The sequence below is a fragment of the Mastigoproctus giganteus genome, chromosome 1 (assembly GCF_048544385.1).
Source record: "Mastigoproctus giganteus isolate SK-2022 chromosome 1, ASM4854438v1, whole genome shotgun sequence".
Taxonomy (NCBI): Eukaryota; Metazoa; Arthropoda; class Arachnida; order Uropygi; family Thelyphonidae; genus Mastigoproctus; species Mastigoproctus giganteus.
The window spans coordinates 217,510,221-217,527,362 of record NC_143575.1 but is presented as its reverse complement, the minus strand read 5'-3'; the positions used below and the strand labels follow the sequence as shown (position 1 = coordinate 217,527,362).

Genomic DNA, 17,142 nt, shown 5'->3' with positions numbered 1-17,142 from the left:
GTTAGTGTTTCTACTATGTGAAAAATGTGCACATTTCGAAAGAATATGCTTCACTGTAAGTTGGTAATGAAAAGTGCATACACAGAGATGGATCTTCCCCATGAGCAGAAACAGATGAGTTAGGTGAGTGTGCCCTATTCTTATTCTTGCCAGTATCCTCTTCTTATCTATTTTCTCAAAGGCTTGATTTCCATAGTTGTGGTTCATATTTTATATGTAAGAGTTTCTTGTTTACTTGCAACTGCCAAATCTGCTACTACTGGACTGTACAACTTTGTTGAATATGCATCAAAAAATCTGGGTACAGCACTTGGAATGATGCAGGTGCCACAGCGGCTTGCTTTTGTGGCTGCCAAATTTGTTGCCAAAACATGCTTATTACTCAGAATGCCATCATGCCCAGGGATCCAGCAAAACCTGACCAAATGATTGTTATCATAAATTTTTCAGACAGGACTGGATTTGATTTATTACAGGATGTGAAAATGAGAATTTATTCTTTAATACTGAGATAGCACTCATGGAATCTGTGTATATTATGCTTGATTGTTCAGACTGATGTTGACATTGTCCAGGGCTAACTTGATTGCATAGAGTTCTGCCGTATAACTACTGCAGAAACAGTATAAGAGGGAAAGATAGCAGCAACAGCACCCATGACAACATCAGTTTTTGAACCATTGGTGTATATTAGACAGTTCTGACTGTTGTTCTCACTACATTACATAGATATTAGATCCTTTGATATTGTGACTGGTTTGGCTTTATATAGTGTTTTAATAAAAGTAGGATCACTGCAGGGAAATCTTAATGTTAGAAATGTGTTACCAGACGCTGCTATAACTTCCCATAGTGCACAAAAAGAAGCTGAAAAGTTGTGCAAAAAACTCATCTGCGGTATTCAGTCATTAATTTATCTATGTCAATGTAGTGCATATACAGACTTGTGGACAGATGACTATAAGCACATATCCTACATAACACCAGAGTTACACTATACTGATGATAACTGGAAGTTGTAGAACAAAGTACTGTTCACTTGTGAATTTCCAGACAATTGTAAAACTGCCGCTAATAACAGAAAGGAGTTGAGTCACAGGCTTGTGAAATTAGGTCTTCGGCTAGACATTCTCTTCAAGTTAATTTTTGAAACAGATCAAGGAGCTAACATTGTATGTACCCTTCAGTTGTGTGTCAGTACCATTCTAAGAAACACCTTCAAACAGGAATTCCTGGAAACAAACTTATCTCGTGTTAACTTATTAACACTCAAGGTTAAAGATATTGAGCTCAAACAGTCTGATCTTGTATATCACCTGAAAACCACTGTTCATCAAGGGTATGAGTCACATTGGTATAGTAGAATAAACATGTACGAATCATTTGATGCTAATTATCAAGATATTGAAAACATTCGAATAGAATGCAAAAAAAAAAAATCTCACATTCAACATGAGATCCTACAAATGCTGGCAAACTTTTTTATACCATTCAAAGAAGATTCACTGCAACTTGAAGCATATACGTATGCACCACTTCTTCTTATGAAATGTGAAGTGCGTACATAAACAGTTTGATTCCAGACAGTGCATTAAGGTCAGAAAGCATTACTGATTGTAGAAAATTTGCATAGCAAAAGTGAACTTACTATCAATAACTCAACATGGTATATGTTAATCAATATGTGCATATAATTAGATTTAATTTAATCATGAATTTTTTCTAACTGTGCAATAATTAACAGACATTTCTGGAATTTTCTGCAGAAAATTCAAAGAAAACATTTTCAATAACATCTACTTTATCTACAGAGGTTTCAGCTGTGTGGATGAAGTAGATGGAGCACAAATTTCTGTAATATTGTTGGGGTTAAAGTGACCCTGTACAACTAACACAGGATTAATAGTGTTAATAGTTTAAGGGGGTTAATAGTTCAAATGCATTTTGTCTAATTAATTCTTATGGTTGTACACCATAACCATAAACACTGCATGTCCTGGATAATCCATTCAATGTTAATTTATGAGTAATATTAATGTTCAATTTAAAAGTACTCAGTGCATTTGAGCCAACTATTATCCACCTGTCTATGTAGCACTATAGGATAAAGACTATTATATAAACTGGTTTGGTAATAATCACATTTACAGTAAAATCTCATACATCTTGGAATAATGGTATTTAACTCTTGCTGGATTTTTGAAAATTCTGGATTTCTGAAACCTAATATTCTAGAGTTCCACTGGGTAAAGTACACAGATTATCAACTGGTGAAGAAATACTATGCCATGTTCTAATAAAGTGGTGAAGCAATGGCACCACTTTTACAATTGTAATGCATCTTTCTCACTTTTTCTAAGCCTTGTAATATAAAAAAAAAAAAAAAAAAAAAAAAAGACACTGACAGTTTTTTGTAACAAGGGTGTTAATAATAATATGGCGATATAAAGCTCTGTTGATACTTCTTAAAGCAGTAACTTTCCTTGTTGGCTGACAGATGCTGTTTTTCACTGTACACTGTAAACTTCTAAAGCGAGTTTTTTTTTTTTTTTTTTTTATAGAATGTAATTATGGAGGAACTCTCCTGCAGCAACAGCTACAGGAAAGTTTCCTTTCCCACGGTGAGTGGGAAGGGAAACTTCAGTAACTACAGGAAAATTTAAACTGAAAAAGAATGGCTTCAGGATAAATGAGTGAAAATATGCTTTCAGCCAGAAGGTAACTGATTATTGGAACAAATTTCCATCTGGTGTTTGTGTAGTTGTTTGTTTAGTTAGTAAAATATGCCAGCAGCACAGAGCTGCACTGTCAAATTTAGTTTATTGTGCAGGTAGTTTGTTTGAATAAATTTAACGAAGGACTAGACAAATTATTAAAGGGAACAGAGAAATTATGAGGTTTTTTTTTTTTTTTTTGTGGCTGATGCTGTATAAGTTGCTTCCTTGCATATGCCAAATACTAGGCTACTTGCAAAGTATTTTCAAAAACTTGTAAGTTTTGTAAAAATAAAAAAACATGAAGAAAATTGTTGTAAAGGTATTTAAAAAAAAAAAAAAAATATATATATATATATATATATATATATTTATTATTATTTTTTAATGTTATACTTACATCATATTACACTTTCATCAACTTCTGGATCTGAATTCCAGATAATTTCTTTAATTTCAGTTTGTGTTGTCCACATAAATTTCACCAAGTTTCAGAACAGTGTGAAAAGTTTTGAAAACTATAGTAGCCATAAAAATGGTTAGTATTACTGGTACCCATCTCTAGAAGTTTCAAGACAATCTATACATACACTGAATTGGCTTTGCATTAGCAACACCCTAGCTACTGAATACCTTGTGGGTCTACCTTTTGCCCGCAATACAACCTTCGTGTTGCTTTCTCCACAAGGTGTACACAGGATGTTCTGTGGTAGTGGTATTCTGCATTTAGACAATGCATCCAGTAACACCCGCATATTGTCAGGTTGATGGTCATAGCATCAAATGTCTTTTCATTAAGTCACAAACATGCCCAAATGGGTTGAAGCCAGGTGAGATGGGTGGCCATGGGAGGATGGAGAATTCATTGTCATGTTTTTGAAACCAGTTAGCAACTTTCTGCTCTTCTGGCATGTTGCATTGTCATATTGATAGATGCTGGTGTTGTCTGGATACACTGTCATCACACAGGGGTGTACTTGGTTGGCTGTGATAGAAATTTAGGCGTTCCTATTAAGCCACTGATTAAAAGACCCAGGGGATGCCATGAAAACAGTGCTGAAACCATAACATCTCCAGTCTGCTGAACATCAACAGTGCATCCAGGTTCCATGGCCTCATGTTGCTTTCTCCAATTATAGATATGCCCATTGGCATGATAGAGTTGAAAGTGGGATTCATCAGACAAAGCTACAGATTTTTACATGTCGGTGGTTCACTATTGGCGCTGACGTGTCCATACAAGGCACAGCTTCTTGTGTCTCAAAGTGAGCGTGGGTACCCATGATGACCTTAATGTCATATGTCACATTTTAATTAAGTAATAATACATAAGCACATATAATCATGTATGGCCATGTGACTTGCCATAACTTTGAGGTAGCATACATGATTATATATGCTTATGTATTATTATTTAATTAAAATTAATTTTGTTATAAATTATAATTTATAAAAAAAAAGCAAAGCAACAGTATCCAATGAATAATGGATTTCTGAAGATTTTACTGTTATATTATTATTATTATTATTACTAGCCATATAGTGCAAGGAAGTCTGAGGCTTTTGTGCTGCACCAGCTAAAAATTTCCGAGTTACCCTGAGAGAGAGAGAGAGAGAGAGAGAGAGAGAGAGAGAGAGAGAGAGAGAGAGAGAGAGAGAGAGAGAGAGAGTGTAGAAGGGAATCACCAAGAAAGAGAAGAAATCCAGCTGAGCTCAGGACCCTGGGTGTGCCAAGCCCATACTCACCAGATGTGAGTCCCTGGGGTTTATATGCAACACAAAGTAAAATATGGATAAAACATGAACACATCCAGAAGACTCGCCTCCTTGTATTGCTATTTTTTTGCTATTCATTCACACAAAATTAGTCCAACTCTAGTAACCACAAACTGCCAGTCGCATATTTTCCAAAATATGTCATGCTACCTATAAAATCTGCACAAACTTATACAAATCACTTACATCATTTTTGGTCCTAGTGACTTCCTCTAATTGAGTCTGTATATCCTGCAGCTCCATTTCTGCTGTCTGCCTGGATTTTAACGCTGCTGCTTTTGCAAATTCTGCATCTTCTAACTATTAATATAACAAAAAAATAAATAAAATAAAATAAACTGATTATAATGCGTATACACTGACAAAAGTATTACATTTTTGCTTAAGTGGCCTACCTTTGATGATAAGAAAACTATTAGTTTTAAATGAGAATTTACCTGAAGGATAGTAAAAATCCCAAATGTAAGGATATATATGAGGCGTTTATAATTAAATTGCATCAACACTGAAGAATTAAAGATAAAAAATGGTTAATCACACAGAGCTGAAATTGTAAACTGGATATTACTCCCTCTGGTTGCCTCTTGAACAAGCTACTGTAGAAAACAATCATCCAATAAATCCACAAAAGCCTTCTCTCAAAGATTTTAAGGAAAGTTTTGGGGATGCCACCGCAAATGTCAAAGTGGAAGTGTTTTCTCACCCCACTTTATATATCATTTTTATATTTACTTATTTATTCGGTTTATTAAACCAAATGGTTTTGTTCCAAAACAGCAGGTTGCTAGTAGAGCCTACAATCTGTTATGGACGGTAAAATTGCAATTAATTAGTTGGTATGGAGCATTTAAAATTTACAAATACAAACATTTACTCTCATAATATTGTGCTTGTGGTATAGGAACATATTTATAATATGCAGAATGTTTAAGTTTAAAAAATTACAAAATGTATAAAGTAACACATCTACTTAACCCAGCAGCAATGGCATCCCATTTGTAGCAAAAACAGTTTCAGGAAACCCAACAAGTGCCCATTTTGTTTTTAATTTTTTGAATATGTTTTGAGATTGTTTTTGAATTCTGCGTGAAGAATGTCAATATTTCATATTTTCTTAACAGATTTCAGTACTTATTGTATGTAGAATTTTAAGATTTTTAAAAATATTAAAATTTTTAAACCACATGATGTGTGTTTTACACCTTTTACTTTCAAAAAAAAAAACAAAAAAGAATTAATATTGATAAAAATTACCAAAAAAACATTATTAGACATAAACCAGAAACATTCATCTCTTAATCCCTTCCATTTTCCAATTTAAAAGACCGTTAAGTGTAGCGTGAAATTTAAAACTTCACATGCACATATATTTCTGCTTATTATATATATAAATATTATTTAAAAAATTAAAAAAAACATTATTTATACTCAACACTACTAATTACTTCCATTTTCACACTTATTCAAAATTTATTTCAAATCTGGCACCCTTCACAGCATGCAAAAATTGAAACTACAGATATATGTTGCTTTCTGCATAGCAGCAGCCATTTTGAGAGAATACTATGTTTTTGGTTATCATATTTATGCTGTGAAGGCATAATAAATCTTTCAAAAATAACTAGAGCAAGATGGTAAATGTTTGTTGACCAAGTGGGAGAGAAAAAACAAGTAACCTGAAACTTTAAACAAACACAGCATAGGCATTCATCCAGTACCATGTCATTCTTCATGTAAAATCCAAATAGTTGCAAAAACAATGGTAGAGCACCTGATAGATTCCTGCATCCAATTGCTATAAGAAAATCACTTCAGAAACTTTTGCAGTAAAAGTTTGACTATATTTAAGAATGTAGAAAAAATTTCAGAATTTTATCACTGAGTAATGGTTAATGCAGGAATGTTTGAGGGATGCCTGCAAGGTACCTCACTGAAGCTATTGCTGGCTTAACTTTATTTGTAATATTGTTCTTGTGCCATTGAACATCTAAATTTCACAAATTTTACAACACTGCACACCTATTTATTTGTATTTACAATATTCAGCTACTTCAATAATTATTATTTTTTATCATTATTGTAAAACATAATACAATCTACCCCTTGATTTTTGTTTGTTCAATTTAATTTTATGAATTTTTTGAAGTGCTGGTCAACACATCAAAGGCAATATTGTTGGGATATCAGAGACATGGTATCACACATATAAGGAATGCAGAATTGGAATTTGGGAAGCAAAGGAATACATTAAATCTAATTAAGTGCATCCAGTTGACATAGATAGACAGTGCAATGTTGATTCAGTTTGGTGTGACATAAGCACTGAGAAAGCAAACATGAGGGTAAGAGTTTGTTATAGGCCTAATGACTCTGATGGGTGCAATGAATGAATATCAACTCTGTGGTACTACACTGACAGTGGTAGACAATGAAAAGAACCTGGGGTTAATTATGCAGGCAGATATGAAGTTCTCTGAGCAGTGCAGACAGGCTGCAAGAGTACCTCGTGGTGTCTTGTCAATGATATACAGGAATTTTTCTAGCAGGGATAAGGAGGTGATTATTCCCTTGTATATGGCAATGGTCAGGCCTCACCTTGAGTACTGTATACAGGTCTGGAGGCCTCATTTCAAGAAGGATGTAGAGCTGCTGGAACGAGTACAGAGAAGGGCAACAAGATTAGTGAATGGAACAAAGGATTGCTGTTACGAAGAAAGGCTTAAGTTTTGCAAATTACAGTGTCTAGAGACTAGGCAGCAGCGAGGTGATCTGATAGAGGTGTATAAAGCTTTGAATGGTTTGAACATGCTCAACGCTGATGGGATTCTTCCTCTTGCTCAGAATAATCACCTGAGAGGGCATAAATTCAAATTGAGGAAAGACGCATGTAGGATAGATGTGCAGAAATTTGCCTTTAGCCAGCGGGTAGTTGGTTGGTGGAACAGACTTCCATCCCCTGTTGTGGAAGTTGATAGCCTAAATAAATTTAAGGCTCAGCTGGACAGGTATTTCGAATGAACGGAAAGGTGAAGTGGAAGTGTTTTTTTTTTGGCTAATGCTGCATAAGCTTGCTTTCTTGCATCACATGCCACTACTAATACTAATGAACAATTATACAAAGAAACAGAGTGGGCCAGTATATCTAAGTGTCTAATAATGGGGGATTTTAATTTCCCATATAGCAACTAGAACCTCTAAGTTGGTTAATCACATACTAGCAAGGCTTTTGTGGATTTATTGGATGATTGTTTTCTATAGCGGCATGTTAGAGAGGCAACCAGATGGAGTAACACTCTTGATCTGATTATCAGCAGTGATTCTTCTTCATGCATTAAGAATCTGCAGATAAAGGAACCACTAGGTGGCAGTGATCACAGTGTGCTGAAATGGGATTTACTGAAAGAGGAACTACTATCAGTGGTAAAGGGAAGGGTTTTTGCTTTCGTAAAGGTGACTACAGTGGTCTCAGAGATTTTTTAAGTTCTATATAGTGGGACCAACTGATGATGTTACCAACAACAAATTCAAAATGGGAGGCATTCAAAAAATTTATCTTGGAAGCTACTAGGTTTTACATACCAACTAAGAAATATTGTTCAAGGTTTAGGCCTAAATGGATGTCAGATGAACTAATGAGACATATGGCAGAGAAGAAAAATGCATGGGATACATATAAATTAATGGGTGACATGGAAGCCTATGATAGATATAAGCTGGTCTATAACCAAGTCACAAAGGATATTAGACAGGCAAAGGCAGATTATGAGAAATCTTTGGCAAAGGATGCAAAGAAAAACAGCAAAGAGTTCTTTGTCTATGTAACCTCTAGAAGGAAAGGGATGAATCAGATTGGTCCACTGGATATTGATGGTTCAACTGTTGATGATCCTGCTCAGGTGGCTAAAAAACTAAATGAGTATTTTGCATCTACATTCACACATGAGGAGTCATTCAAGGAGGTTTATCAAAGGTTTATCAAACTCTAATAGGGAATTAAATGATTTTGTAATATCATAGCAAAGTGGAGGAGAAATTGTTGAAATTAAATATAACAAAGGCGCCTGCGGTGGTGGGATCTATCCAGTTATATTAAAGGAAGTGGCAAAGAAAGTAAGCAAACCCTTAGCCATAATTATGAGAGCATCCTTGGACTCAGGGATAGTCCATACAGACTAGAGATGTGCAAATGTATCTCTAATTCACAAAGGGGAATCAAAGGGTGACAAGTAATTACAGACCTGTTAGTTTGACTTCTGTTCCAGGGAAAATAATCGAGTCACTGGTTAAAGAAGCATTGCAGGATCATCTAGACAAGACAGCAGTAATAATTCAGACACAGCATGGGTTTGTTAAGTGGAAGTCTTGTCTGACCAATTTGATTAGATACTATGATGTGGTTACAAAGGAACTGGATGCAAAAAATAATTTTGATATCATATACTTGGATTTCAGAAAGCTTTGGATACTGTTGCAAATGGAAGACTACTGTACAAATTGGAGCAGTATGGCATTAAGGGCAAGTTTCTTACAATGGATAAAAGGATGGTTGAATGGGAGAAGACAGAGTGGTAATCAATGGATACTGCTCTTTGTGGGCTAATGTTTTTAGTGGTGTCCCCAAGGGATCAGTGTTGGACCCATTGTTGTTTTGTACCTTCATGAATGATATTGATGAAGGTATATCAAGCTTAATATCAAAGTTAGCAGATGATACAAAGGTTGGGAGGATTGTTAATAACAGTAATGATGGTATGCTGCTGCAACAGGATCTGGAAAAGTTGGGAGATGGGCAGAGACGTGGAAACTGAAGTTTAATATTGACAAATTCAAAGTACTGCACATGAGTAGCAGTAACCCCAGAGAAATGTACCAACTAAATGGTGTTACACTCAGGGTAGTGGAGAATGAAAGAGACCTGAGGATAATTGTTCAGTCAGACATGGAGTTTTCTGAGCAGTGCAGACAGACTGCCAGAGTAGGTCATGGAGTCTTATCAATGATATACAGAAATTTTGAGAGCAGGGCTAAGGTGATTATTCCTTTGTATAAGGGAATGGTCAGGCATCACCTTGAGCACTGTGTACAGATGTGGACGCCTCATTTTAGGAAGGATGTAGAGTTGCTAGAACGACTACAGAGAAGGGCAACAAGACTGGTGAGGGGAATAACGGGTTGCTCTTACAAAGAAAGGCTTAAGTTCTGCAAATTGTAATGTTTGGAGACTAGGCACCTGCGAGACGATCTGACTGATGTGTATAAGGCCTTGAATGGATTGAGCAGGCTCAATGCTGATGGGATTCTTCCTTTTGCTCAGATTACAAACCTGAGGGGACTTAAACTGAAATTGAGGAAAACACTTGTTAAATAAATGTGTGAAAATTTTCTTTTACCCAGTGGGTAGTAGTAGTTTGTTCCAGCAAACTACCAGCTGGTAGTTTGCTGGAACAAACTTCCATCCATCTGTCATTGTGAAAGTTGATAGCTTAAATAAATTCAAGGCAGAACTAAAGAAAATGAATGGAATGGGAAGGGTTTTTTTTTTTTTTTTGGCTGATGTCATATTAACCCCAGGGACTCATATCTGGTGAGTATGGGCTTGGCACACCCAGGGCCCTGAGCTGGACATCATCATTCTTCTCTTCCTTGGTGATTCCCTTTTATCTCTCTCTCTCTCTCTCTCTCTCTCTCTTAGGGTAGTTCAGAAATTTTTTTTTTTTGGCTGGTGCAGCATAAGCCGCAGGCTTCCTTGCACCATATGGCTAATAATAATAATAATAAAAATAATAATAATAAACTTGCTTTTTGCTAATGCTAATTTTTTTTTTTTTTTATCAGATATTCCAAATGTTATTATGATTGTGAAAGTTTAAAGTCATTTTTTGACTTATGGTTAATGTAGATGGTAGGAATATTCCTTTAATTACAGTGAGGTCTGAAGGGGTGAGATGAAGCAACAACTGAGTATTAAAGAAATGTGTACTGTTTATTTTGGTACTTCGATGATGTTTGATGTTGAGGGAGTATCGAACTTTCCCATAATAAATTTGATAGAGTCAGGATATGTTTAACTGTTATCATATGCTGGTGGTAGAGGTGTTGATCTTGAGATGGCAAGTGGGAGACTACAGATCTGGTCAACCAGAGAGAGAGATCCATTATTCCATGGAGTCCACCTTTCTTTGTGGCTCTCAGCCACCAATGACCATATCTCAGAAGCATAAAGTGGAATTGGTAGACTGCATCACTTTATGTACTGGCAGATTAACTTTTTATCTGCAATGCCCATGACCACCCAAACCTATCTCCACAGTGCTGCATATGTTTTTCTCTCTATTTTTGAGAAATGGTGATCAAATGTTAAATTACAATTCTAGATCAGTGTGGGAGGTTAGTTTTTGCATGTGCTGATTATTCATGACAACGTGTATCTATTCATTATTTACTCTTACTTTTTATTTATTTTCTTCTTTATTACTGTTAGCTGTGCTGTTTTCTCTATGTTTAAACTCAGGCCAGAACATGGTAAGTTCTGTACATGGTCTTGTTCTGTTTTTGTTGGTTGATTGGTTGATTTTGTGTTTAATGGCACACTGCAGCTTAGACCATAATGTGTCAAGCCTTGTTCTGCACAACAACATTTTTACTTATAAACTTTGATCTGCTCTGGATCATCCTTCTGTAAAGAATTTTAGATTGTCTGTATAACATGTGAATCCCATATAGCAGAGTTCCTCAAACCGTGGAGTGCGACCCCCCGGGGTCTCGAGCATCTTGGGGAGGGGGTTGCAACTGGATACTGTTGAATGCATAATGTATAAAAAATAGTCTTCATTAAAAATAAGGGTTAAATCTCAGATGTTATTAACACTTGCTTCATTAACCAAATCACAAGACAAGCACCTTTTCCTGCTCACATGCTATTTATCGTGTTTTGTTTCTATTTTTTATCATAGCGTTGGTAGGTGTAGTCATTGTAAAAACATCTAAGGCTGATGAAATTTTATTTTATGTCTGTTCATTAGTTAACCATGCTTATATTTTTTAATACAGGACTGTAAATTTGATATTTTTTGTTTATTTTCAATAAAATATTATATCAAAGTTATTGGGATATTTATTTACTGCTCAGTTTTAACCTAATTATAATCATTAGTTTTACTCATGAAGGAAGGAGGGGGGCCTAGCACAAATTCATTTAGCATTTTGGGGGGATTGTGATATCACAAATTTTGAGAACCCCAGTCATATAGGATGCCAAAAATGGCTCCAAGAATCACATATCACTTTTCTATTGCCTGCAAATAAAACATACTGCCATATCATCAAAAGGTAACTTTAAAAAGTACAAAGACAGAAGCAAATACAGTGACAATGTGGCAGATAAGTTAAAGCCACTGCTCGAGATGAAATGATAATCTCAAGCAGTGGTCAAATATCAAATTTTGCTATTGAATTAGGAAAATTGGCAGGTAAAATAGTGAAGACATTTTGTCTGAGTGTGTCAAGTGCAAGGGGTCTGCATCATATCACAGGTTCATAGTCACGAATAACTGGCGTGCAACACTTCAGAATGAGGATGCTGAAACAAGTGCAGGAGGTGGTGTGGTCTGATTATTGTCAGATGAGAGATGGAATTGCAGAGAAAAATCTGAATTTCAGATTGCACTTGACACGCTATCCTTAGTAGAGATTTTAATGTGCCTTCATGTCTATCAACAAACTGCATTACAAACAGTAATGGGGAAACAATGACCAAATGAAAATAAGTGGTGAGCTCATCGGATAAAGATCCGGGTTTTCTCCAATAGATCATAATAGGTGAGAAAATCTGGTTTATTATCATTTTCAAGGTAAAGACTAAATATAATCATGCAAGAGGAAGCCCCCCCATCTTGCAGAGAGTCAAGAGGTTCTGGATAGATTGCTCGAAATGGAAGTATTTCTGACTGGCAGGGTACTGCACATTGTACCTATTCTCAAGTGAACTAAAAGTTTCTGATGAGTCAGTGAAGGCATCCAAAAAGATCAGTTCAGTCAGCAGTTAAATCTGTCTTTATGCCCTCAACATCCTGAAATCTCTTTCCTTTTAGGGCAGTTTTCACCTTGGGAAAGAGAAAGAAGTCCACTAGTGCTACAGTAGGGGAGTAGAGTGGATGGTTGATCTGTACAATGCCATATTTCATTAGAAACATCTTCACTGCAGAATGGGTGGGGGACACTGTCATGCAACAACGGTAGTTGCCTTTCTCTCGAAATTGGGGCCTTACACAGGAAATGTGCTTCAATGGTGTTTGAAGCAGCAGTACATAGAAAGCAGCATTGACTCTCTTCTTCAGTAACAAATTCCTAGTGAATCACATTCTAAAAAAACATGATCTGCATCTCTTGATTCTGAACTTCTGTAAACAAAACATTTTGGGCCCTGATGACAATTTTGAAGCCCACTGCACTCTGACACAGTCTGTGTCATCTCTAGTGACAGTACAGTCGAGAAGAGGACTGCCTTCTGCCTTGAAAGGTCTGGATTAAGTCTTCTTATGATGACCCTCTTTGTTGCTTCTGCTCATCTATGAAGCTGTGCAGCAAATTTTGAACAGACCTTCCTTTTTGCTAAATCTTAATGCAGAATTTAATGAAGCTCCTTATTCATATTTAACTCATCAGCCATTGTTCTGAGGGTCAAAAAACAATCTCTTGCCACAATTTCCTGAACCTTTGTAATTCTGTCCTCATTTCGAGAGGTTATCAGATGCCCACTTCGTATATCAGTTCTCTGCTCAACCACTTCAAACATAAACGTGTTAAAAGAATAAAACATGAACAATTATTAAAACAAAACAGAAAAGACTGCACTCATCCAGTGAACAAGTATCTAACTACAGGTGAGTGTGTAAATCAACATAATGCAGACAATAAAGTAACACATGATATATATGCCACTGTCAGTCAAATTTAATGCCCTAAGTCAGTGGTCCCCAAACTACTGAGATCTATGGCCATTTCAAAAATCAAAAAAAGTTTGCGGACACCTATATATATATATATATATATATATTATATAATTAATAATAAGTTGTAGCAAAAAATCACAACAGCTAAAAAATAATATATTGTACTGGTTTATGGATCCAGAACAGTGCTAGTTTGTAGCAGCATAATGAAATATAGATAGATTAGATGAGTATATGAGGTGTGCTGACCTGTCAGGTATAGTTAACAATAATAATAAGTTGTAGTGAAAATCACAACAGCTAAACGAGAGAGAGAGAGAGAGAGAGAGAGAGAGAGAGAGAGAGAGAGAGAGAGAGAGAGAGAGAGAGGGGGGGGCACCTCCGTAGCCAGGTGGGAAGGAGCAGCAGTGCGTAGCACACATCCCGGAGTAATATGGATATGGCCTTAGTTGCTAATGCTCCTAAAAACCAAATAACTAACTAACAGAGAGAGACAGACAGATATTAAAACTATCACTTTTGAATTTTGCATGGCATTGTGGGTGGCAGAAATGTTCGAAATGCATTTGTTAGATGGGATATATATCTCTGTGAATGAAATCCAGTAAAAAGACTCCATATGATTTTGAAGCCTACTGCACTCTGACAGTCTGTGTCATCTCTAGTGACAGTACAGTCGAGAAAAGGACTGCCTTGACAAGTCTATAATGAATGCAATGCTCTTTTGCACTCATTAGAGACTGGTGGTAGCTTATTTTATCAGCGATAGTACGCGTAGAAAGCCCTTCCTGAAACAGAGCAACAGCTACACTTTTTTTCCTTGGTGTCAACTGAACATATGGAGTCATGCTAATTGCCATAATTATCTTCCAAAAGGGTAAAATGGAAATGTGAGAAATCATGCATTTACACGTAAGTTTGTTTTTAGTTTGCATACGTAAATGCATTTTATTGCATTTACATGTACAAACTGAAATGACAAGTTAACGTAATAATATTATGTACTGTAAATCAGCAAAACAAGTTCTCAATATTTTGTTGTTCCTCCTCGAGCTGCAATTACAGCCTTGCAACGATCTGGCATAGAGTTAATCAACTTCTGGATAACGGTTGCCCAATTTCGTGATACCACTCCCTTACAATGCTCTCTTGCAGCTGAAACTTGTTGCCTTCTTCTGAGCAATTTTAGATGACATTATGTACCAGTAATTTTCAATAGGGTTCAAATGTTGACTGTTGCCAGGCCAGTCCAACCTGTAATGCCAACACTTCTGGGGTATGACTGCACCTTAAGGGAGAAAAACCGAGGGAAAACATTAGTATAAGTATGTTTTAAGGCTTGTGAGACAAGACAAACTCATCATTAAATCTAAGTTGCATAAAACTTACCAGTTTTTCTGTGTGGCACGGTGCTGAGTCCTGCTGAAAAATGCAGTTTTCTATGTCTGTGTGGTGATCCCTAATTAACGGGTTTCAGGAACTTCTCCAAGATAGCAGTGTAGGTTTTTGAATTCGCCGTTCCATTAATAAACTTAATTCGCACCTTTGCTTGTTATGCATCCCTAGACCATCTCACCAGCAGGGAACTTTACAGTTGGTGTTATGCAGTCAGGATGGTATGCTTCCGATTTTTGTCTTCTGACATATCGCCTCCCATCCGAACCACGCAGGTTGAATTTCGATTTGTCAGAAAAGATGACAGTGTCCCACTGCTCATTTGTACATGACACATGCATTTTAGCCAAAGCAGGTCACAAAAAAGGCTTCTTGGGCCAACAGGCATGCAGACCACATTCCGAAAGCAGTCTCTGGATAGTTCGTGCACTTGTTTCAACACCAGAGGCCAGCTCAAAGTACAGTTTTAAATAAGGAGCACTAGCATGGTGATTACGAAGGCACAGCCTTTTTCTACCGGGTGTCTCAAAAATATTGGTACAACATTTAGTGGAGGTAGTAACATGTAAAGGAATGTGAATCGCATAGGAACCCATATCCGGAAACGTCACGGGAAAGTAGTAGCAGAGGCACAAGAAGCAGAAGTGACACAAGACGGTAATTAGTGGCAAACATTTATTTCACGTAATATTAACAATGGAGTACGAGATGGATTTCATGATGTTACAACAGATGCTCGAAGGTTCCACCATGAGACGCGATGCATGCGTGACACCGACACAGCATGGATTGGCGGACACGGTCGAAAACACCTGGAGTTTCTTTGATAGTAGCAGCACCACACACGAGTCTCGCAACGAGATACATTTCCTTCTCCACAGGCAATTCATACACGATAGATTTGAGGGCCCCCACAGAAAGAAATCAAGGCTCGATAAATCAGGTGAGTGTGGGGGCCAGGCAACGGGTCCACCATGGCCAATCCATTGACGCCCAAAATGCCTGTTCAAATGGTCACGAACACACCTTCCATGTTGTTGTTTTGTTTTTAGGAGCATTAGCAACTAAGGCCATATTGCTCCGGGAATATGCGGTGGTCATTCCCTTGACCTTTCCGCATCCTCTGTATTTGGTGGTGACGGGCTCGAACCCTGGTCTAATCAAGAAGCGTGTGCTACGCACTGCTGCTCCTTCCCACCTGGCTACGGAGGCACCCTGTCATGTTGAAACCAAATGTTGCATCTCACATTTGCTGGAACATCATCAAGTAATCCTGGTAGAACTTGTTCAAGAAAGATCCGATATTTAGCGGAGTTCATGCGGGATGGTGACAGGTATGGGCTGTCTAAGCAGTCACCGACCATACCTGCCCACACATTTATTGTGAAGCGATGTTGTGCCGCATGGGGGCGCACACCGTGTGGGTTGTCGTGAGCCCACACACGAGCATTGTGCCGATTGAACAAGCCTTCTCGAGTGAAATAAGCCTCATCCGTGAACAAAACAGGCTGGAAAATTAGAGTTTTCAACACTTTCTTGGAGTGTTGAAAAACCACTGCACAAAAGCCACACGTGCAGGATGATCTTGGGGGAGCAGTAACTGAACCTTTTGGAGATGAAAGGGGTGTAAGGAATCGTGGTGGCAGACACGCTGTACAATGCAATGAGACACTCTGAAGGCAGAGGCAGCGGCATGTGTGCTGGTAGTAGGATTATTCTGGATGGCATTCAGCACACTTTGTTCCATGGCGGGAGTTTGTGTCAAACGTGGTGTGCCTGCACTACTCCTGTTACCTCTAAATGACCCATAATCACACAAATTTTGATGCACACGTGCAAACAAATGGTGGTCCGGTACATGTCTGTCTGTCTGGGAAGCGTTCTCCATAAATTCAATGAGCGGCTCGTCCATTGCCCTCTGTTAATCCATATACTAGATGCATGTCTGCCAGCTCACAGTTGGTATATCGATGCATGCTCTTCGTGCGGCAACTACTGCTTGAATGAGTAAACCAGAAATGTTCCCTCTCGCGAACTGATGAACAGCGGCATGTACCAACTTATGGTGATGTTTCCGGTTATGGGTTCCTGTGCGATTTGCATTCCTTTAAATGTTACCTACCTCCCCTAAACGTTTGTACCAATATTTTTGAGACACCCTGTATATTGATCTTGGGAAGGCTTAGTCACTCCTACAGCCTGATCCAGGTCTTCTCTTCACATCGCTGGTTTTATGCTTAATTTCAGCACTCAGGATACTGTTGACTGGTGGCAGTGTATTTTATCAGAGATAGTACACATAGAAA

At 37.4% G+C, this 17,142-nt stretch overlaps 1 protein-coding gene across 1 annotated transcript in view; it reads right to left on the bottom strand.

Moving 5' to 3' along the window:
- Positions 1 to 17,142, bottom strand: part of Mhcl (Myosin heavy chain-like) — a 938,273-nt gene that overhangs the window by 176,116 nt on the left and 745,015 nt on the right. Inside the window, exon 29 of the mRNA XM_090376088.1 lies at positions 4,677 to 4,790. Coding sequence (XP_090232214.1) covers positions 4,677 to 4,790 — 114 coding nt within the window. The remainder of the gene's footprint in view (positions 1 to 4,676; positions 4,791 to 17,142) is intronic.